This window comes from Myotis brandtii, unplaced genomic scaffold (assembly GCF_000412655.1).
Source record: "Myotis brandtii unplaced genomic scaffold, ASM41265v1 scaffold434, whole genome shotgun sequence".
NCBI classification, from domain to species: Eukaryota; Metazoa; Chordata; class Mammalia; order Chiroptera; family Vespertilionidae; genus Myotis; species Myotis brandtii.
In genome coordinates, this window is record NW_005366599.1 from 2,252,912 (window position 1) to 2,274,599 (window position 21,688).

At 54.8% G+C, this 21,688-nt stretch overlaps 2 protein-coding genes across 6 annotated transcripts in view; one reads left to right on the top strand and one right to left on the bottom strand.

The window, feature by feature from the left end:
- The window catches only part of THAP3 (THAP domain containing, apoptosis associated protein 3), a 14,751-nt gene extending 1,505 nt beyond the window's left edge, over positions 1-13,246 (top strand). Inside the window, exons 3-6 of one of the 2 annotated variants that reach the window (XM_014546180.1) lie at positions 1,650-1,727; positions 1,837-1,941; positions 2,223-2,436; positions 13,035-13,246. In XM_014546180.1, the coding sequence (XP_014401666.1) occupies positions 1,650-1,727; positions 1,837-1,941; positions 2,223-2,436; positions 13,035-13,168 (531 nt within the window). In that variant the 3' untranslated portion in view covers positions 13,169-13,246. Of the gene's footprint in view, positions 1-1,646; positions 1,728-1,836; positions 1,942-2,222; positions 3,137-13,034 lie in introns of those variants that run through there. The other variant, XM_014546181.1, reaches the window with a different exon arrangement.
- Positions 3,823-21,688, bottom strand: part of DNAJC11 (DnaJ (Hsp40) homolog, subfamily C, member 11) — a 45,904-nt gene continuing 28,038 nt past the window's right edge. For all 4 annotated transcript variants that reach the window (XM_005874336.2, XM_014546179.1, XM_005874338.2 and 1 more), the window contains exons 5-16: positions 18,692-18,820; positions 17,783-17,905; positions 16,813-16,886; positions 13,473-13,662; positions 12,865-12,950; positions 12,474-12,590; positions 8,909-9,064; positions 7,998-8,067; positions 7,524-7,581; positions 7,232-7,374; positions 5,513-5,642; positions 3,823-5,154 (exon numbers count right to left, since the gene is read on the bottom strand). In XM_005874336.2, the coding sequence (XP_005874398.1) occupies positions 5,129-5,154; positions 5,513-5,642; positions 7,232-7,374; positions 7,524-7,581; positions 7,998-8,067; positions 8,909-9,064; positions 12,474-12,590; positions 12,865-12,950; positions 13,473-13,662; positions 16,813-16,886; positions 17,783-17,905; positions 18,692-18,820 (1,302 nt within the window). In that variant the 3' untranslated portion in view covers positions 3,823-5,128. The remainder of the gene's footprint in view (positions 5,155-5,512; positions 5,643-7,231; positions 7,375-7,523; positions 7,582-7,997; positions 8,068-8,908; positions 9,065-12,473; positions 12,591-12,864; positions 12,951-13,472; positions 13,663-16,812; positions 16,887-17,782; positions 17,906-18,691; positions 18,821-21,688) is intronic.

Below are 21,688 nucleotides of genomic sequence, written 5' to 3' on the forward strand. Positions count from 1 at the left end.
GGTGTTGGGCAGCGTGGACAGAGGCCTGCAGTGGAAGGGACCTGGCTGTGCTCAGGGCAGCACGGCTCAGGCTGGTGGGAGGGTTGCAGAGGGTGACAGGCTGGGACGGGCGGCTGCTTATGGGTGGCCGGTGGGGAGGGACGTGGCTTTGTAAGGCTCCCTGTGGCCAGAAGCTGGTTTGGAGGCCACCGCAGTGTCACAGGTGAGTGCAGTCATGGTGGCCTGAGCTGCAGGTGGGTTGGTGAGGAGAGGACCGAGTGGATGGACTGCGCAGACCCATGGTCTGAGAGGGAGGTGGCCAGGTAGGGAGAGAGAGCTCTCTGAACCCCTGGGAGTGGGGTTCCCAGATTCTGAGGCGTTTCGTCCTGTGGAGTTGGATGTCCCAATGGGATGTGGAGTGGACGCGCCTTGGTGGGTGGGGTGGGGTGTGCAGGTTTGGCTCAGGAGAGAGCTCACTGACCGCTGGACATTGAATTTCGTAACTCCTAGAGGTGAGGTTTGCAGAGTCCCAGAGTGTGGGCCCCACGGGGGGTGGGGTGGGGGGACCGCTTCAGCCTGGAAGGGAAAGTGATGGTGGGACAAACACAAGGCGGACAGCTGGGCCAGCTGGATTTTATTGGGAACGAGATGGCGGGCTGTGAGGACCAGGCGCCAGCTGTGAGCAGGCCGCAGGCCTTTGCCACGTCTTTCCTTTGCCCGATGATCCCCCAGACTCCACGCGAGCGGCCGCCTCCTCTTAAGTCCGAGTACTGGCCCTCCCCGGCGTCCCCACTGTCCCTGCTGGCCCGTCCCTCCTCCCTGCTTCCAGGCACTTGCCACAGTTCCGTTTGGGGTCTTCCCCCTCCATCGTGAGCTCCCCGAGGGCAGGGAGGGCTTTCACTGCTGTAGCCCCAGCACTGAGAACATTGTGGCACAAAGTAGGTGCTTAGTACGTTTGGTGGTTTGGTTTTTGTAACGGGAGGCCTTTTATTTGTATTTTATGTATATATAAAAGTTAGTTGTGGGGAGAACACTTAGCATGAGATCTGCCCTCAAACTCAGGTGTCAGTGCAGTGCTGTGAACTGTGGCCCGGTGTGCAGCTGGGCTCCTGGTCCCCGAGCGGCTTCACTGGAATTGCCCACTGTCAGCGACTGCACCCCAACTCCTCAGAGCGTTTGTTGACAGAGGAGTTAGCTCACTTTCCTGTGGTCATGTTTGTCCCAGAAGAGATTGCAGTTAACCACGGGGGGGGGGGGGGGGGGGGGGGGGGGGGGGACTGAGATGTGCACCGTGCCTGGAGCTGGTCTGGCCGTGGGCGGCTCAGCTGTGAGCGCCTGGGGACAGACTGAGGGGATGTTCTGTACCACATGGCTGCCACTCATTGAGCAAAATCTGAGGCACTACTACTCGCCTAGAATGCCAGGCCCTGGGGTGACCAGTTAGGTCCCTGGCTTCACAGGGCCTCTGGCCAAGGTTTGGGAGCATCTTGGGAGAACAGATACCAGTGGGCGGAGGTGGAGGTGGGTTGGGTTTCAAGGCCCCGGATACTTGGATAAACATGGGCCTGAGAATGAGGACCAGCGCGAGGCTTGGCGCCTGGCGTGAGGTTCTTGGGGTGCAGGTCTCTTACACCCCGACGGGGCCCAACATCGGCCACTGTCCACAGCAGCTGCCTGTCTCCCAGCTGGTGAGGGAAGACACAGATGCGACCGGCAAGGGTGGGCATGCCGACTCTGAGAAGGAAAAGGTAGGTCTGCGTGCCGGGGGCCGGTCTGCGCTGTGGGTCAGTTTGTGCCGGGGGCCTGTCTGCATGTGCTGGGGGTCAGTCTGTCTGCAGCCTTGCCCTGTGCTTCCAGGTCTTCCCAGAAGCGGAGGCCAGGGAGCACGGCCCAGAGAGAAAGACGGACACAGCCCTCGAAGGGCTGCAGCGGCCTCCCAGCGCCAGAGACCCTGTAGGGCAGGTAAGGCCAGGCACCAAGGCACCACATGGAGGGTTGGTCTCGGCAAGAGGGGATTTGTTTCAAATAAAATGAGGAGAACCAGTGCCCAAACTGATCACTTCAGGGGGTGGCCCTGACGTCAGACCTTCCCAGTGACAGGAAGAGCCACCAGGTGGGCAGACGGGGGTTAGGAGCGCTGCGGGAAGAGGCCGAGGCCCTCCCACCCCTCCTGCTGGAGGGCCGTCTGCAGGCCCCTGGCTGTGGCCTCTGGGCCCTGCTTACCTTCCACCCACTGTCCCCAGGTCCTGCCATGTAGACCGGAAGCAGCTGAGGCCCCTACTCAGCCGGCCAGCCCCCCACAGCCATCTGATCACAGCTACGCCCTTTTGGACTTAGATGCCCTAAAAAAGAAACTGTTTGTGACCCTGAAGGAAAACGAAAAGCTCCGGAAGCGCTTGAAGGCCCAGAGGCTGGTGATGCGGAGGCTGTGCCGCCGCCTGCGAGCCCACAGAGCAGCAGAGCTGAGCCCGGCAGCCCGGCTTTCTCATCGAGCCTGGGCGGTGGGGCTGCGGTTCGGAGGATCTGGCCACGAGCCTTTCCGTCCTGCTGCTGACAGTGGCAGCGAGGCCTGCAGGTGAGGAGCCCAGCTCGGCCTCAGGTGGTTCGGTGGCGCCGGGCTGTGAACGTGAGAAACTTGGTCATCCAGGTGACAGCCCCAGCTGTCCATTCAACACGAGCCAGGCCAGCGTCCTCAGAACCACAGCATGCTGAGCAGAGTGGCAGACACCCCCGTGGGGAGGGACTTAGTGCATGGGCACTCCCACCCCACACCAGAGCGGGGACAGATGACTCAGGCAGCAGGAGTGGCCCTCCATTGCCTGGACAGCCAGCTCTCTGGCTGACAGTGGCCTCTGTTCTAAGGAGTGCCTCTTCCCGGCCTGGTTTGATGGAACTAGGTGACCAAGCGTCTTCCTGCATTAAAGGGTTTCCTCCTGTTCATAAAAGCAAACGCTGGCCCTGGCCAGGGTGCTCAGTTGGTTAGAGCATCATCCCAATACACCAAGGTTGGGGGTTTAATCTCCGATCAGGGCACATACTAGAAGCAACCAGTGAGTGCACAGATCCATGGAACAACAAGCCCAAGTTTCTCTCAAATAATTAAAAAATAGTCCTGGGCCCGGCTGGTGTGGCTCAGTGGTTGAGCGTCGACCTATGAACCGGGAGGTCACAGTTCAATTCCCGGGCAGGGCACATGCCCAGGTTGTGGGTTCCATTCCCAGTGAGGAGAATGCAGGAGGCAATTATGATACTCATAATTGATGTTATCTCTCTGTGCCTCTCAAATCAATAAAAATATTTAAACAAATTAAAAAGTCCTGGCCAGTGTGGCTCAGTTGGTTAAGCGTCGTCCCATACACCAAAAGGTTGCTGGTTTGATCCCTGGGAGGGGTCCTGTGGGAGGCATCAGATCCATGTTTCGCTCTCACATTGATTGATGTTTCTCTCTACTTCCCCCTCTAAAAGTCAATAATAAAAATTTTTTTTAAACTTAAAAAAATCAAAACAAGCACTAGTTTGAAGTTCTCGCTCCTGCTTGCTTTGGTGATGCTGTGAAGACTGACTTCCTGTCTCCCATTGAAGAGCAGGCAGGGCATGACCACCTTTGACTACAAAAAAAGGTGGTTTTAGTAAAAATGAAAAGCAAGCAACCTCGCCTAAGGGAGTCCCTAGCCCTGGACTCTGCCTCCGGTCCCCGCCTAGTGGGGAAAACAGGCTGTATCTCCCAGGGCCACCACAGGGTTGGACGCGAGTTGGACAGTGAAGCTCAGGGGAGGGACAGGCTTTGAGGGGGCACCTCCCTCCCTCTGCTCACTCCACAGGGTACAGACGCACGCCACACTCCCCGCTTTCAGGAAGGTTTATTGTGGAGAGAGGCCCCCTGCAGTCCCTTCAGGCAGAAGGAAGAGTTGGTGCCCAGAGGAGCCACCTGCCTGGAGGGAACGGGGTGGGTCCAAAGTCAGACTCGATACACGCAACGCTTATTGCACGATTCACACCAGAGCAGCAGCTCAGAGGACTTTTTAAATGGAGATAAATATTACAGGGTTGGAAATCTGAATTGTTTGTAAAAACTGGAGGAACGGTAGGGAGGGGTTATTAGCGATTCCACTGGTACCAGTGCCAGGTGAAGCCTGAAGCTGTCGGAACCACTGCCCACAGGCCTCTCATGACAGGTCACAGACCCGGCTGCTCGGCAGTTTCCTGGCTCCTACACCAAAGAGGGTAGAGAGGAAGGAGGTCTGGGGAGCAGACTCCCAGGAAGGCGTCTCCTGAGGGAGCTGGGCCAGACGGGTGTGCAGAGCAGCCGCGCCACCTGCTGGCCGAGCAGGCGAGGCGCAGGCCTGGGAGCTGCTCGGGCGGCTTTGGCAGTCTGAGGCGGGTGCTCTAGGCCCCTCTATGCTTCCCCTTGGCCCCCGACCCTCTTCACTCCAACACTGCACCGTGGTGTGGGGCACCAGCAGGTCAGGCTGAGCCGTGGGATGGGGTGGGTGGGCACCGCCTTTTCCCACGAGGATGGGGGCAGGTCCTGGAAGGAAGTGACCGTGACAGGGATGGGCCTGGGGACAGAGGTCACTGCTCTGGCCCAAGCCAGGTGCCAGTGGAATGATTGGAGAAGTTCTGGGAGGACAGAAGAGACTAATTAATTTCCCAAGCCATTTGTTCTCAGATAAAAAGCAGATTTATAAACCCACGCTCCTCCATATTCAGCAGGAAAAGGCGGTTTCCACAAGTCGACCACCCAGATGCTCGCTTGGCTGCAGACTGTTCTTTCCTTCCTTTCCAGGTCAGGGTGGTGTCAGGAAAGGCAGTCCCGGTCCTGTGTGAGGGCAGATGTTCCACGGCGACCTCCTCACAGACCAAGAACGATGGGGTGGCTCCCGGGGCCCAGGGCCCTTCCCTCGGGCACATGATCCTTGGGAAACAGACACGGCTGTGCTGAGGTTCTGGTCCTGGCAGGGCTGCCTCAGTCTGCCTACAGCACCCACAAAAGCAGGGTGTCTGTGTCCCTTCACATAATTGATACGGTACCACCTCCTTAGGAATAATATAAAATAAACTTGTGACGTCTGGGTTTCCCTGCTTCCAAATTTATAGACGCCCAGGAAAAGATCTTTGCAGCCTCCTGTAATTCTTTTTCTCAAGCAGTTTATCCATCTGTATCGATCCTGTGAGCTGCAAGAGAAAAGACAGACTCGGTGCAGCAAAAGGCAACTGTTTCCACAGCCTGCCTCTACTCGGGTGCAGCCACCAGCAGACCAGAGGCCCGGCGGATGGTTCTGGAACGTAAAGGAGCAGCTGGGTTTGCTTCATACCCTGCCACCTGAGCTGCAGTTCAAGGAAAGCGCTGCCTGTAATTCCACCTGAGAAAGACCGACCCCCAGGGCAGCGCATCCCAGGCCCGAGGGAGTCGTCCAGGCCCGTGTGCTCCCAGGCAGAAAGGGCGGGCAGGTGGCTGTGGCTCCACATGGATGTCCCCAGTCCCCGTCATAGTGGAGGGCCTCTCCCGTCCCTGCACGGGGCAGCTACTCACACTGCTTGGGTATCCTGAGTGCCTCGCTGTCCAGCGCCATCACCTGGTGCAGGACGCCCCGGAACTGGTAGAGCACTTTCAGGCTCTTCTCCTCGCCCACACAAGGGTCGTAGAACCCGGGCAGCCCAGCCTGGAACAGAGACCCTGATTCGAGGGGGGCCTGAGACAGGCGTCTAAATGCACACTCCCACCGCCTGCTCCCCCGCTGCAGGCCGCCCTCGGAAGGGCCTTCTTCCCTCGGAAGGCGCGCACTTGGCCACTTGAGGAGAAAGAAATGAGAATTTGAAAAAAATTGCCTATTTAGTCCTAGCCTCCCTCTCAACATGCCGCGCCCCCCAAATACACCACTATTGTCACGGAAGCCCCACCAAGACAGACACACTGGAAGGCGTCTCGGGGGCCTAGGAGCTCTTGGCCTTGAGTGCACCTGCACTTTATAGAGATATGCATTTTTTAAAATATATTTTATTGATTTTTTTACAGAGAGGAAGGGAGAGAGATAGATAGTTAGAAACATCGATGGGAGAGAAACATCGATCAGCCGCCTCCTGCACATCTCCCACTGGGGATGTGGCCGAAACCCAGGCACATGCCCTTGACCGGAATCGAACCCGGGACCCTTCAGTCCGCAGGCCGACGCTCTATCCACTGAGCCAAACCGGTTTCGGCGAGATATGCATTTTTTTAAAAAATATATTTTATTGATTTTTTACAGAGAGGAAGGGAGAGGGATAGAGAGTTAGAAACATTGATCAGCTGCCTCTTGCACACTCCCCACTGGGGTATGTGCCCCAACCAAGGCACATGCCCTTGACCGGAATCGAACCCGGGACCCTTCAGTCCGCAGGCCAACGCTCTATCCACTGAGCCAAACCGGTCAGGCGAGATATGCATTTTTTAATCCTCCCCAGAGGATATCCTTCCCATTGATTTTAGAGAGGGTGGGAGGGAGGGGGAAGGGTAAGAGAGAGAGAGAGAAAGGGAATATCGATATGAGAGAGACACATCAATTGGTTGCCTCCCACACACACCCTGACCAGGACCAGGACTAATTATTGAACCTGCAACCCAGGTCCGTGCTCTTGACCGAGAATCAAACCCACGACCCTCCGGTGTGCAGGCCGATGCCCTAACCACTGCACTACGCAGGCCAGGGTGGGAATCTGACTTTAATTCAATTTCGCTGTCTACACCCCAGGCTCCAGCGTGAGCTTCAGCTGTGCTAGGTGGCCTCACACGCCTCTGGCACAAGGCGAGCAGTAAGCCGCAGGCAAGCTCCACGCAGGCAGGATGTACATTTTGTTTTGTTTTTCAAATTCTAAGAGAAAGCTCATTTAGAAAGCTCAGAGGTATGGCCTCTGCAGGCTCAGGAAACACGTGACAGAAGCAAAGGAAGGGCCTTTGCTTCTGTCACGGCAGCTGGAGCTCAGGAGAGGGAAAGGCCAAGGTAATGCGCCCGGGAAAGGAGGGAGACCACAAATGCTGGGCGCCCCTGAAAGGGAGCAGAGGGTTTTGTTTGCTGTGACTGGCACATAGTAGGTGCTTAGTAAATACTTGCTGAGTGAATGGATGGATGAAAGCATGAAGTAAATTGCTCCAACGTGGACATAACTTGGGTATGAGATTGGGCAGGACTCTGATACAATGAAATGGCCATTTCCAGTGGCCACTGTCCCCAGAAGCCTTTCTGTCTGAGTCCTGTGGGGCCTGGCGCTGTACCTTGGAGGCCTCTGTGAGGATGAGCTTCGAGTCCTTCACCAGGCACTGCAGGGGCACCGTCACGTCGATCACCTTCACCTTCTCACTCTTCCTGCTCTTGTCGTTGACAAACTTCCCGTACCAGGCGTTGACGATGATGAGGCCTGAGGACGGGTTCAGTCAAAGTGTGTGTGGGGGGAGGGGCCGGCTGACACCCTCTCTCCCGTCCACCGGCAGCTGGACTGCAGGAGCGGGGTGCTCCTTTGAGATCCCCCTTGCCCACCCTGTCCCAAGAGAGGCCATGCCTTCTCACCCATTCTGGATTCTTCTGCCTCGATTATTCTTCGGACAGATTCCTGCATCAACCGAACCTGCAAAGAACGGGGCAGGCGGCCATCAGGGCCCTCGCCGGGCTCCACCTCTTTGTTCAGAGACACAGCCTCCCCTGTCCACAGGGACCAAGCAGGACGGTCACTTATCCTGGACGTCCGTTACGTCACGTAAAAACAAGTCACGTGAGGGGGAGGGAGAGGGGGCACTACCCACCACGTGAAAACAACACCTGGCTACAAGCCTCATCCTTGGAACTGAGCCTGCAGCTCCCGGAAGCACACGCCAGTGGCGATACAAAGCCTGCAGTGCGAGCGCAGCTGCGGGGAGCAGCCCGAGCCCAGGCCTGAGGACAGACGGAGTGAAGGACCCGGGGCCCGGAGGCCGGAGGAGAGTGAGCTGCACGCAGCGCTCGGAGCACAGAAAGCAGAAGGACGCCGGGACCAACGGCACTCACCGCAGCTTCTGCCTCTTGCTTCTTCTGCAGGATGTCGGTAGCTGTGTTTTCCCTTTGCTTTTCCAATTCCCTTATGCGACAAAAACACAGCCACACATTAGCGTGGTGTTACCCCTCGTTGGACCTGTGCCCAGCAAACAGTCTGTGATCTTATTGCATTCCTAGTCCTAGAACTTTAAAAATATTTCCCAGACAATCTCAGGCAAATCTGTTTGTCAGAGGCCCGTGCAGCTTTCGCCGTGTCCCCGGATGGCTCCCCGCCTCCTCGCCGGAGCGGCCGGGAACCCACTGCCAGTCCCCGTGGAGAGAAGACTCAGCTGAAGTGACTCAGGGACGTGGGAGGTCAGAGCAGGTGCGTCACAGGAGACGCCACCCTTCGGGGATTAGCACATGACGTTCTGGGAAGGACACGCACACGCCTTCAGATCCATACATACACGCTCCCCTTGGCCACGCTCAGGGACCCGGGCAGCACACACCTATCCTGTTAGAAGCCTCGACCCAGCACATGCTGTTTCAGCCTCAAGCCTCCTGGGAAGGCAGGACCCTGGCCTCCCTGATGAAGGCCCCCTTCAAGCCTCGGCAGGCCAGACCAAATGATTTCGAGGGCCTTGCATGGCCTGCGGGCTAGACGTTCCCAACCCCTGATTTAAAGTCTCAACAATTTTGTAAACCATCTAGTCCTTTCTGAAAGTAGGAATGAATGACAAAGGATAAGAACAGCACTTCTAGACTAGCTAACACTTACTGACGACTTATTTTGGACCCATGCTAAGCATTTTGCACATATTAAATATTTTTCCTGATAGAAATGTGGGGTGGGTCCTATTAGTATCATCTCCATTGGAAAGTCGAGGAAACTGAGGCACAGAGTTGTTTAGTGACGTCCCCGTGACGCATGTGAAACTCACCTCTCCTTCTGAGCCCTGAGGTACGGCTTGATGATGAGACGGTGCATAGCGAAGTAGACCACGAGGGGCCCCACGGTGGCGTAGAACACGGCGCTGGGAAGAAGCTGATCCGTCAAATGAATAGGGAAGAAGTAAGTCTGACTGGCCCTGTTTAACCTGAAAACAAAAACAAAACAGCACGTGGAAGGTGAGTCAGGTTTCCAGGGACGGTGTGGGGTCTCGGCCCCAGGGAGAGAGCCTCTGAGGCCCCCGAACGCCAGGCGGGAGGAACCCCTCTCCTGTGCGGGACCCCAGTCCAAAGCTTAGCTGCGGGACTTGGTGAATGTGACAGAAGGAAGCCAGCACCTGCTGCCCTCAAGGGCAAAGCCACAGACTAACGCTTGACCAGAGCAGGTGTGGCCTTAGGAGGCAGGAGTGGACACTCCTCCCGGTGTCCTGGGGACAGCGCCACATCTCGGCCCTCAGTCCACCGGTCCGAGTGTGTTTAGACACCCGAAGTGAGCAAGCTAAGGAGGTTCTGCTTCCAGCAACGGCTGAGCAGCTCGCACTGGGCCGATCATCCCTCAGGTAGACGGTCAGGTTCGAGAGGGCAAAAGAGGCTGGCGCTGGGAGAATGGAGCCGGTTTCCTGTCCCCCAGCTTTTAGCCTAAGGGCACCTCTCATCTGTACCACCTGACTGGCTAAAACTGGTTGCCTCCCGCACACAGCCCTTGAGTGGAACTGGACCTGAGACCCTGCAGTCTGCAGGTCGCCACTCTATCCACTGAGCAAACCAGCTCGGGCACAGGTGAGGGTTTAAGTTTTAACTACGCTCACAGCATCCACATTCATTGGGCGGCTCCTGGGCCCAACAGCGGACTCCAGTTGAGGAGAAGAGCCAGTGTCCTTGTAAATGGACCAACAGAAACTATTCAGTGGGCGGAACAAAGAGAGAAAGGACTGAAGCCAAATGGGCAGAGCCTCAGGAACCCGCCGGGAACAGCAGGAGATCTAATACAGCTCTCGCCGGTGTGGCTCAGTGGATAGAGCACTGGCCTGCGGGCGGAAGGGTCGCAGGTTTGATTCCGGTCAAAGGCATATACCTCGGTTGCAGGCTTGATCCCCAGCCCCTGTTGGGGCACGGGCAGGAGGCAACCAATCAATGTGGCTCTTTCACACCAATGTTTCTCTCTCTCTCTTCCCCTCCCACTCTCTTAAAAAAAAGAGAGAGAGAGAGAGATCTAATACACAAGTGATTAGGGCCCAGAGAGCAGAGAGAACGAGGCAGGAATAAGCATTTGAAGACTTAATGGCCTAAAAATACCAAATGTGACGTAGCACCTAAGTTTACAAATGCATAAGGTTTACCAAAGCCCAAGCAACAGAGACACAACAAAGCCGCACCGAGTACATGGCAGTCAAACTGCTGAAAAACAGAAGCAAAACAAAAGTGCAGGAGCCAGAAAAACAGACATTATACGCAGGTCCCAATGGTGAATGAGTTCCATCAGAGACACTGAGGCCAGGAGACAAGCAGAACATCCCTTTCGAGCGCTGAGAGAAAACCCTGAATTCTATGTCCAGGACAACACCCTTCAAAAATAAAAGTAGCTCCAGAAAAAGGACACTCAAAACGCAAAAATAACCCAGACAACCCAATAAGAAACCAGACAAAGGGTTTAAACAGACTTCACTGGCGGGGCAGGAGTGGGGGGGCCAAGGGAGGGGTTCAGTGGGGGGAAAAAGGGAACATCTGTAATACTTTCAACAATAAAGATTAAAAAAAGATACACAGATAGCAAATATGCACATGAAAAGATGCTCAACTCACCATCGTTAGATATTAGGAAAATCAAAACCCTAACAGGAGCCCTGGCTGGTGTGGCTCAGGGGATAGAGCGTCGGTCGGCCTGTGGACTGAAGGGTTTGATTCCAGTCAAGGGAACGTGCCTGGGTTGCAGCCTTGATCTCCAGTAGGGGGGCATGCAGGAGGCAGCCAATCGATGATAGATTCTCTCTCTCTCTCTCTCTCTCTCTCTCTCTCTCTCTCCCCCCCCTTCCTCTCTGAAATGAATAAAAAGATATTTAAAAAACCCCACAAAAACCCCCATAACAGGATATACCTATACACCCACTCAAATAGGCAAAATTAAGACCGTATCCAAAGGCTAGTGAGGAAGCGGAGCAACTGGAACGCTCGCGCTGCTGCTGGGAAAGTAAAGTAAAACCCCCGCTTCGGAAGAGGCTGGGACTGGTGTAAAGTAAGCGCACACCTCCCAGAGGCCTCAGCAGCTACTCCTACTGTTCACCCAAGAGAAATCAAAACTCACTGTTCATACAAAACCTACGCGTGAATGCCTATATGGGCTTTGTAGTCATCAAAAACTGTAAACAATGGAAACGTCTTTTTAAAAAAATATATATTTGTATTGATTTCAGAGAGGAAGGGAGAGATAGAAACATCAATGATGAGAGAGAATCATTGATTGGCTGCTTCCTGCACACCCCACAACACTAGGGATGGAGTCCGGAGTCTGGGCATGTGCCCTTGACGGGGAATCAAACCGTGACCTCCTGGTTCATAGGTCGATGCTCATCACTGAGCCAATGGAAACATCTCTAAACTGATGGACAAACCGACTGCGGACATCTGCACAACGTGATGCTGCACAGCAACTGAAAGCACACGACTGACGCAGGTATCAGCATGGACGTCTCTCTCACATCGATGTGTCTGTCTCCCTCCCTCCCTCCCTCCCTCCCTCCCTTCCAGTCTCTCTAAAAAAAAAGTCAATGAAAATATGTGAGGATTAACAACAAAAGAGAAGTCTAAAATTAATAATCTAAGGCTTGACCTTAAAAAGATGGAAAAAAGAAGAGCCAATTAAAACAAAATAAGTAGAAAGGAAATAAAATCAGAAATCAGTGAATCAGAAAACAGGTCAACAGCAGAGAAAATGAGCAAAGCCACAATCTGGTTCTTTGAAAAGTGAAGTACGTATTAGCCAGACGGGAGGTCGCAGGGGCCCAGGACGCTGGCTTTTGCCCCCACGGAGGCAGTGCCTGGGCTTACGCAGAAGGGTGGCCTCCGCGGCCTTCCACTGTAACAACCCGTGTCTGTGTGAAGGCGATCAGGGTTCCCAGTCACTCACACACAGGAGGGCAGCGCAAGGCGCCATTTCTCAGGCTGTGTGATCAGAAGCAACTGGCCAGGTAAAGCCAGAGGCAGCAGAGGGGCAGAGAGGACCGGTGTAGAGGGACAACCGCCGCTGCCTGTGCTGCCGAGGACGCTGGAGGCGCGTGTGGTGTCGGTGAGGGGGGCATGGAGCCGGCACCCGGCCAGGTGTCCAGGCCGCCAGGGAGGCAGGGGCAGCAAGAGATGCAGATGCGTGGAAGCCGGGCCTCACTAACTGAAGGGGGAGTTCATGGGCTCCCTGACATCTGCTTCAACACCAAAGACAGAAGAGGCAACCACTCCTTGGAGAACATTAGCAAGTGAAACCTGTTTCATCCCTCACGTAGGTAAAGCCCAGGTGAGCACAGAAGCCAGGTGACCTGTGGTCATAGGTACCCGAGTCCCACTTACTTGACTTTGAGAGAAACGCCCTGCGGGACGCCGATGCTGACAGCGGCCCCTAGCACGCTGTGCCTGGAGATCTTCCTCTCGGCCCCGTACTCCACCACCGTCCCGAAGAAGCCTGCCCTGAGGGCGCAGATGGCACCGTCATCACAACAGGGGTGGGTCCCCGCACCCGCCGCCCGCCCTGCCACCACCCACAGGGAGTGGACAGAACCAAGCCAGGACAGGTGGTCGTCACAGTTCAACCCCTGGGCCCCCACAGGAGCGAATCCCACCGCCTCTCAGTAGGAGGCGCTTGAGAATGTCACATGTGACAGGTGGACAGAGCGGGCTCTTCCACCAACCAGCTCCCCCCGCAGACCCTGGGGCAGGCTCCGGGTCAGGGGCCAGCACTCACTTCAGGGAGCCTTTCACGCGAGTCTGATCATCATCCTGGAATTTGTGCTGATAGCTGATCAGGGCAAAGGAGTGAGGGATTCCGAGCTGAGAAGACAGGGAGAGACATGGCCGGTGGCTGGGACCTGTGGCCAGGAGGGCACTACCCTTGACTGGCCGCTGGGCACACACGGCGGGCAGGCCCCTCCGGCAGGGCCACCCCCTGGCAGCCCCACGAGGTGGGAAAATGTACCCGGAGCCAATATTCACACAAGGAGATTTCACATGAACCCCCTTTCCTGCCTTCTCATGAGAATAACGCCTAGCACCGAGCCTGCATGGCAGCAGCTGGTGAGAGCTGCCTCTGAGGGGCAGCCTGTCTCACTTCCCTGCCCAGCCAACGTGGCATCTGAGTGCACAGCTCTGCTCTGGGTCACCTGCCCACCTGGGGTGCCCCCCTCCCCCGGCTTTAAGATACTGGACACAGCTACCCTGGGAACCTGAGAACAATGGCATTTCAGCCCCCGAGAGGGACCCGCCCCCGAGCTCCCCGGGGTGCTCAGATTCGGGCAGGGCTGCCAGGGGCACGCTGAGGGAGTGGGGCTGAGGGAGTGGGCGGACGCGCCTCACCTGCAGGGCCACGGTCAAGTGGCTGGTTTTGGTGTCCCGGACGATGCTCGTGTTCATGGCCGACTGGATGCCCCACCGCCACTGCAGGTAGCCCACGGTGTTCTTGTCCAGGTTCCGAGCCAGGACAGTGGTGAGGCCAGGCCGGATCCCCCGGGACGAAAACTGCAGCGCACAGTTGGTCGTCACAAAGCTGGGGGGGGGGGGGGGGGGGGAGACACACACACACAGACAGAAAGGTCTTGGATGACGCGGGCTCTCAGCTGTTCCCAGCCCCTTCCTCCCTGCTAAGACCCTGCTCACAGCACGCCCATGACCCCGGGCCAGCCCCCCGCATGGAGAGCAGGAGGCCGAGCCTCTATTGTAAGAGGGAGACAAAGGGCAACTCAGTGGAATTTCCCCGCTGTCGCCCTGCTGATCTGCACCCCGCATCCCACCCATTCCCACTTCAGCCCCCAGAGAGGCACTGACGCCTGCTCCCAGCCAGGGAGCCAGGCCCACGCAAGTCAGGGTCGCCTGGGAAGCCGCACACCAGCCTCGCCTCGAGTCTCCTGCCAGGTGTTCTGGGTGGAGCGTTCAAAGCTGCAAGTGACTCGCTGCAGCAGTTTGAGAACCACTGCCCAGAGCCCACCCAGACCAATTCAGCCGGAATGTCGGGGGCCCAGGCATGCAAAGCCTGCCCACGGGATGCTGACGGCCGCCCACGGACTGAAGCTACTTGGGAGCTGGTGCCCGAGCCCTCCCTCAGTGTCCTCCATAGGTCCTGTGACTGTTAAGCTACACGACGGATAACGAAACCAGCTTTCCCACAGGCTGACACACAGGAGTCCAGTTCCTGCGGCATCTCGTCAGTGTCACCATGAAAGTGTGGTGCAGGCTGCGACTCAGGCCAGCACCCCGCACAGCAAGCCATTCCAGGAAAGGCCTCTGCCGCTTGTTCCCAGGGAGCCAGCCCCACCTTCTGGTTAAAAAGGGGTATTTCATGTCAGAAGCAAAGGAATTCACACCATTTGACTGAAGGTGTTCAAAGGGGGAGCAAACAGGGCGCCTTCGCAGCCAGCCGCAGGCACTAGATTGCCTAAATTAGTGTCTCTCTTCTTCCCAAGCTCTGAGGCGTCCCTTTTGCCATTAAAATAACAAATGTGGTAACTCTGCTCACACTCGCTCCTCTCACAGGCTTCCAATGGCTCCCCACAGCCACGTGAACGAGCTCTGCCCTCCTCAGGCCCAAACTAACCTCCCCTGGCATTTAGCTCATCATGTCACACCCACAGGCTACGTGTTCTGCTTTAGTCACACCGGGGAGGAAGCAGGAAGAGAGAGAAAAGTCACCCCTGGACTTTAAGACAGAGTGACACAGTGACATTTAAAATAACCAAAATATAAAGAGCGAGACCCTGTTTATCTTCATCCAGCATGTCCTAGAGAGAGACAGACCCTGGGAGAGACCGAGAACTTCCGCAGAACATGGCTGCCTTTCTAGGGCCGATTCCACACAAAATACTTCTGATCACTCATCTGGACTCACAGGGAAGCGGAGCTGGGATGAGGGCGCCCTCAGAGCTGACACCCCGCACATTGACGACCCAGGGTCCTTGTTAGGAATCTCCATTCAGGTCTGCTGACCTGGAGGCTATGCTGGAGTTTCCACACCTGCAAAGCTGACGACGAGCCAGCCCTAGACCCCGGTGCCCACTCTGTGCACATTTGGAGGCTCAACTAGACGAAATGGCCAATGGATTTTCTTCAAGTGTCTCCTCACGTGTCCAATCTTCAGAACGCCCTGCTCTGCTTGCTCCAATGGGGGGTTGGGGCAGAGGTGACAACCCTAGGCAGACAAGGCCGGGGCCATGCACACACGCACATAGACACTGCTCACCTGATGCTCTGGTTAAAGTGTGGACGGAAGGGGCCACACGCTGACCTGACAAGCTCAGGGGAGGCCTGCATGGCAGTTTGGCAAACTCAGAGACCTACAGTAACCACAAAGGATGGTCTGAAATTAAACTTTAACTAAAAGCAGTTATGGTGGGTAGTTATAGCCTAGGCCGGTATCTTCACTAACAAGGTCAACCTTTACCTTAACTAAGCCTATGTGTCTTTTTTAACACACCCTTGAAATGTCTGGGTAACTTTTCTGGACCCCTTGGGGCACAACCTAATGTGCTGGACACCAGGACAAATGCCACAAATTCCTTCATTATCATGTTAATTGTTCCTGCACCCACCTAAGAATGTGCCTATCATTTTACTTTTTATCCAATCCCAAGGGTTTCCCCACTTTGCTTGCTCCCGCCTCTCTAGTCTATCACCAATGGAGTTCATGAAACCCACCTACGCCTTTCCTTTGACTGCAATGTATAAATACGGATGTAACCCGCCATTCTCCGGTGCATTATCTCAATTCGTTGAGGTTCTGCTTCCCGGCATATGGTGACAGTTTGGCTCAAACAAACTCACAAAAATTCTTTACAGGTTTCAATGATTTTTTACGTTAACAAAAGTATGAATCCTGTCCCTTCCCAGACCCTGGTCCAAGTCCTAGAGCAGAGGTGGGGGAAGCCGGGTTCTACTGATAGGATATCGGGAGCCTGGAGCCCCTCCCTGCGTTCTCTGCCCAGGCCGCGCCCATCTTCCCACACTGTGCTCTTCTCCTGTCCCGGGTGACGTCCTCTAGCTCCCACTCCCCTTCCGCTCCGTGTGGGATGGACCTGCGGAGCGACTTTCACTACAGACCACAGGGCAGGGCCGGTCTCCCCTGCAGCGTGGCCGTCACCACCCCATTGGAGCGAGCTCCCATCCCAGGCCTCCTGGAGCTACATGTCACCACCCGCGGAAAGAGCTAGTTTACCTTCCCCTCCATCCTCATCTGAGCTCACAGTACCCACGAGTGAGTGCGATGAGGACACCCCTGCTGTTCCAGAAGGGACAGGGAGGGAGTTTAGGAGTGTGACACCAGGGCCCCAGGGCTTAAAGCTCTGGCGCCTTCGCTCCAGACAAGGGTCTTCCAAGCTCCACTGCTCACGGGGCCGCTTTCAGAGCTTTACCCTCATTCTCGGGGACAAAAAAATGGTGCCCGAGCTCATGAATGTGTCAGACGCTAACCAATGTCCCTATGAAGGCACCTCTCCCCAGTCTCGGGGTCCTCACAGCCCCAGAGGACTGCAGACCACCGGGCAGAGCAGGCCCACCAGGGCTCTGCACCCTACTCGCACAGCCTCAGCGCCTGCCTAGTGACCCACAGGGCAGCCGGCAAATCCAGATGACCTTGACAAAGAGATCACATAGCCTCTGTTCTCCAATCCACAAAGGCCTCAAAGAAGGTTAATCTCTGTATATTTACCATCTGGGCGTGAGGTTACGGAACAGCTTTAGACCAAAGAGAGGCCCCTGCAGATCCCCAGCTCCAAATTCTAACTGTTCAGAAAAGGAAAGAGAGAAGCGTTAGAGGTGGTTCATCTCCAGCAGCAGCCCAGGTCTCAGGCCGGCACCGCTGTGATCCCTCCACCCGATGCCGTGCACCGGCGTCGGCAGGGCTCCCAAGGCAGGGGCTGCAGACTCACTGTCCCATCCTGGCCTCTGCCAGACGGAGATGCCTGTCCACTGAGGCGTTTCAGAAAGGAGCCCCTCCCTCCAGGGAGACCCGCTCCGCCCTCCCCCCAGCTCAGGGAGGCAGGGGAGACTGGCCCCCATGTCTGCAGAGCGCCTGCTGTGCAGTCCGGTGGGGTCCTCCCGGCCCTCGCAGGGCCATCCGCATTTCCATTCCGCTCAGCTTCGCCACCCACAGGTCTCGGGTGACTGGCGATGGTTCTCAGGGGCCTGACGTTAAACCCATGAGCGGTTCTGACTCAGCCTGGAAGCTGCCAGCCCTGGCTGCCTCATTTACTAGACTGGGTGACTTTCAAGGCAACTCTTCAATGTTAATTTGGTGCCATTCAATTTGCTCGGTGGAGCTGGCTGTTAAATGACTGCCAACCAGTGGACCGGGCACTGCCTTCTGACTGTGTGGGGAACGAACTAGCCTACAGGTTTTGCTTAAAGGGAACAAAGCCGCCGAGTTCCAGAGGTTCGCTTTCTGGAAGTGGGCGTCTCCGGGAATCTGCTGCTCCGGCCTGACTCTGAGCTGTTCGGCAGTCGGGGTTCCCTCTCGGATCGGAGACGTTTTTCTCTTGGGAAGTTACCTTGTTAAGTTTGACACCTGGTACCCTGTACAGTGATAAGGCCAACCTAGGTCATCGGAGGGTCAGCTTTTAGTGTAAATGTTCAAAAGTCAGTCTCTGGGACGGACATGGCCCACCAGCTGACGTGCTTACCTCTCCCCATCCCTTCGCAGAGGTGACCCGTCTGAGCGCGAAGTTAATGGAGCCCCCTCCATTCCCATTCTGGGTCGAGAGGCTTCCAGAGAGGATGGCTGTGTCCGTTGCTGTCAAGGGTGCCTAGGAAACGACAGGTGCTGGTGACAGAGGAGTCCAAGCAACAGGAAGTGCCCAGGGCAGCAGCCCAGGGACTAGCCTAACGCCTCGTAAGAGCCAGGCCCAGTGCAGGCGACCCCACTGTCAGTCAGGGGTGCAGGGAGGTTTCCCTTCTCCCCTCTTCGCCATTTGAACTGCATGTGGCCCCCAAGGTCATGGCTTGTAAAAGCTTTAATGGGCAAATGTCAAAAAACCAGGGAGGCAGCAAGCTCAGTGCTGGCCTTCAGTGTGGCCACGGCAGCAGTGTGCTCTGTGCCTTCCTGTGGCCCTGCCGACTGAGCTAGGCCTTCAGGTTCTGGGCTGATGTGCTTGAGAACAAATGAGATGAGAAGCAGAGACCCACTGTACCCTCAGTAGACTGGCCTGGCACTGCCACATCCAAATAGTAGGCAGACAGACGACATTTCAGTGCCCCCAGGGCTCCGCTGAATACTGTGTTTTCAGCACAGGAGCGTGTGGACTGCTCCCTGGAACTGCCCACGAGGTCTGCTCTCCCCCAGAACCACCATGACCTTGGCTCCCAGGCCATTGCACTTCCTGACTGAACGCCCTGAGCCCTTAGACCAAAGAGAGGCCCCTGCAGATCCCCAGCCTCTGCCGGCACTGGGGCTGCAGTCACACACAGGCTGGGGCTACAGCTCTCTTTTCTCAGGGGCTCACTGAATCCTTTCCTAAATAAAGGTGAAAAAACCCCAGGAAGACTCCCTCGTTAACCCAGCCCGCTGCACTCAGGGCGTCTGTGCGCTGTACCTCGATGGACTGGGATATGTGCATCTTGTTAATTTCAATCTGCGGAAAGCCACTGCCGGACACATCTTCGTACTCCTCCTCATAGCGATCGAAGAGGTCAGTGGCATCGATGCCGACGCTGATGGTCCCCTGGGGCAGAGAAGTGAGCAGTCAGCACAGGGGAGGCATCGTGGAAGGAGACAATGCTCTACCTTCAGCAGCGGCCCCTGGGTCCCAGCAGGACCCCCCCATGAGCCACGGAGCATGGACGTCACAGCTCAGGGCAAGCAGCAGCGGAGCTCCACTGACTTCAAGTCGGAAAGCCTGTCGCCTGCCGGTGAAGGGCATCCAAAGACGAGTGTTAGGGAAAGAACGAAGATCCACACAATGTGGCTGCGGGTTCGATCCCTGGGCAGGATACATACAAGAGTCAATCGATGGGGGGGGGGGGGAGGGGATAAGGACACATATGTAATACCTTAATCAATAAAGAAAAAAGAATCAACCAATGAATGCATACGTAAATGGAACAACAAATCCATGTTTCTATCTAAAATCAATCAATCAATAAACAAAATCTACAGAATTTGATTTCCAGGGACCAAATAGGACCCACTGCATGGCTCTAAACAGATTGTCTCTAGATTTAATAAAACAACCTAGAAACTAGCTACACAGATTAAAGACTTCTTGTAAATATTCTTACATCACAAAACTACTTAAAAACATAAAAATACCTTCCAAGGTAAAGTGCAAACAAAATAAATTTTGAACAAATGAAAAATTGTTCTGCCTGTGAACATTAATTTGAGAATTAAGTTTTGAGAAACAGAACACCATATTCTCAAGAAGTACTAAGTTAAAATTTTGCTGACTGATAAAAATGTTCCTTACTCAGAAAATCAATGTTTATTATTTTGTTGTCATAAGACTTTTCAAATGGGCATATCTTTTATTATCCTCACACGATGTTTGTGTGTGTGTGTGTGTGTGTGTGTGTGTGACCGATAAGCTGCCTCCTGTATGAGCCCCGATCAGGAATCAACCTGGCAACCTTTTGGTGTACAGATGATGATCTAACCAACTGAGCGATCCGACCAGGGCCAGGGACTGAGCCTGCAACCGAGATACAGGCCCTTGACTGGAATTGAACCCAGGACCCTTCATTCCTCCGGCCAACACTCTATCCACTGAGCCATACCAGCTAGGGCCATACTGTAGGTTAAAGCAAAAAACAAAAACAAACGTATGCCTTGCCGGCGTGGCTCAGTTGGCTGGAGCATCATCCTGTACACCAAAACAGGCTGCAGGTTCAATTACCAGTCAGGGCACAATACCTAGGTTTCGGGTTCGATCCACGGTCAGGTGTGTATGGGAAGACAACTAACTGATCAATGTTTTTGTCTCTTTCTCTCTAAAATTTAGTAAGCATGTCTTCAGGTGAGGATTAAAAAAAAAGCACCAAGTTTTCATTTCCCCAGAAAGCTACTGAGCTTTGGTAAGCTGACTGTTTCCCAGCACCGACCACCCACAGTGCTGACAGCACACATGAACCAGCGTGCTTGCTCAGGCAGCTCCCCCATCTCGCCAGCTGCTCTTTAAGAATGCAGGCATGTTTCACGGAACTGTGCAAAGACTTCAGGGAGAGCCCATGGTCATTCCTCCGTTAACTGCACTCACTTTCCCCCCTAAAGTCTGACGCAGGAATGAAAGATGAAGCCACCGCTTTTTAAAAAAAATGTATTTTTATTGATTTCAGAAAGGAAGGGAGAAAAAGAGATAGAAACATCAGTGATGAGAGGGAATCATTGATTGGCTGCCTCCTGCACGTTGGACCGAGCCTGCAACCCAGGCATGTGCCCTTGACTGGAATTGAACCCGGGGCCCTTCCGTCCACAGGCCGACGCTCTACGCACTGAGCCACACTGGCCAGCACAGACCCGCTCTTCCTGTGCTGGTTCTAGCAGGAGACCCCACGGCTGCATGTGATGCCCAAGCTCCATCAGATGCTTCAAACAGACAACCAGCCGAGTTATCAACCTTCGTAATCACTGGACTTATTGAGGGTGACGCACTCCTATAAACTTGGTCTAAGAGCCCCACAATGAATGTAGACCTATTTTTGTGGTCGGACTCAAATACCAGCTTTGGGAGGTACAGCATCATGGTAAAATGTTCTCACTAAAGCAAGGAACCCACGGAGCAGGGCATTCTTGGAATTAGCCACAGTGACAGAGTCATCTTTCGTGAGGCTGATTCCGAATACAAAAGACCTGCAGTCTGGCACTACAGGCTGTAGTAGGCATGTCTGAGTCCTTGTAGAGGCCCTTTTAAAATCAAGCACTATAAATCCGCAGCTTTAAAAACACGTAAGGAGCCCTACCTGGTTTAGCTCAGTGGATAGAGTGTCGGCCTGCGGACTGAAGGGTCCCAGGTTTGATTCCAGTCAAGGGCACGTGACCGGGTTGCAGGCTTGGTCCCCAGTGGGGGCGGGCATGCAGGAGGCAGCCGACCAATAATTCTCATCATTGATGTTTCTCTCTCTCTCTCTTTCTTCCTCTCTGAAATCAATGAAAATATTTAAAAAATAAAAAATAAAAATAAAAACATGTAAGGAACGGCAATCACTGCCCTAGCTGGTTTAGTTCAGTGGACAGAACGAAGGCCTGCGGACTGAAGGGTCCTGCGTTTGAGTCCAGTCAAGGACACATGCCGAAGTTGTGGGCTCGACCCCCAGTAGGGGGCGTGCAGGGGTTAGCCAATCAATGATTCTCATCATTGATGTTTCTATCTTTCTCCCTTCTCCCTTTCTCTTTGAAATCAATACAAATATCTGAAAAAAAGAAGAAACTGCAATCACTGAACCTAAGGCCTGTCGCTGAGAATACCCTGAAATTCATCTCTTGAGGGAAAACCCAAACAAATAACATGATCAGAGCTCCAGCAATTGATTTCGTTGTGCAATTCCAGTGGCATTAGGGAATATTTTAACTTTTGGTGAGCATCTTTTGGAGAAGC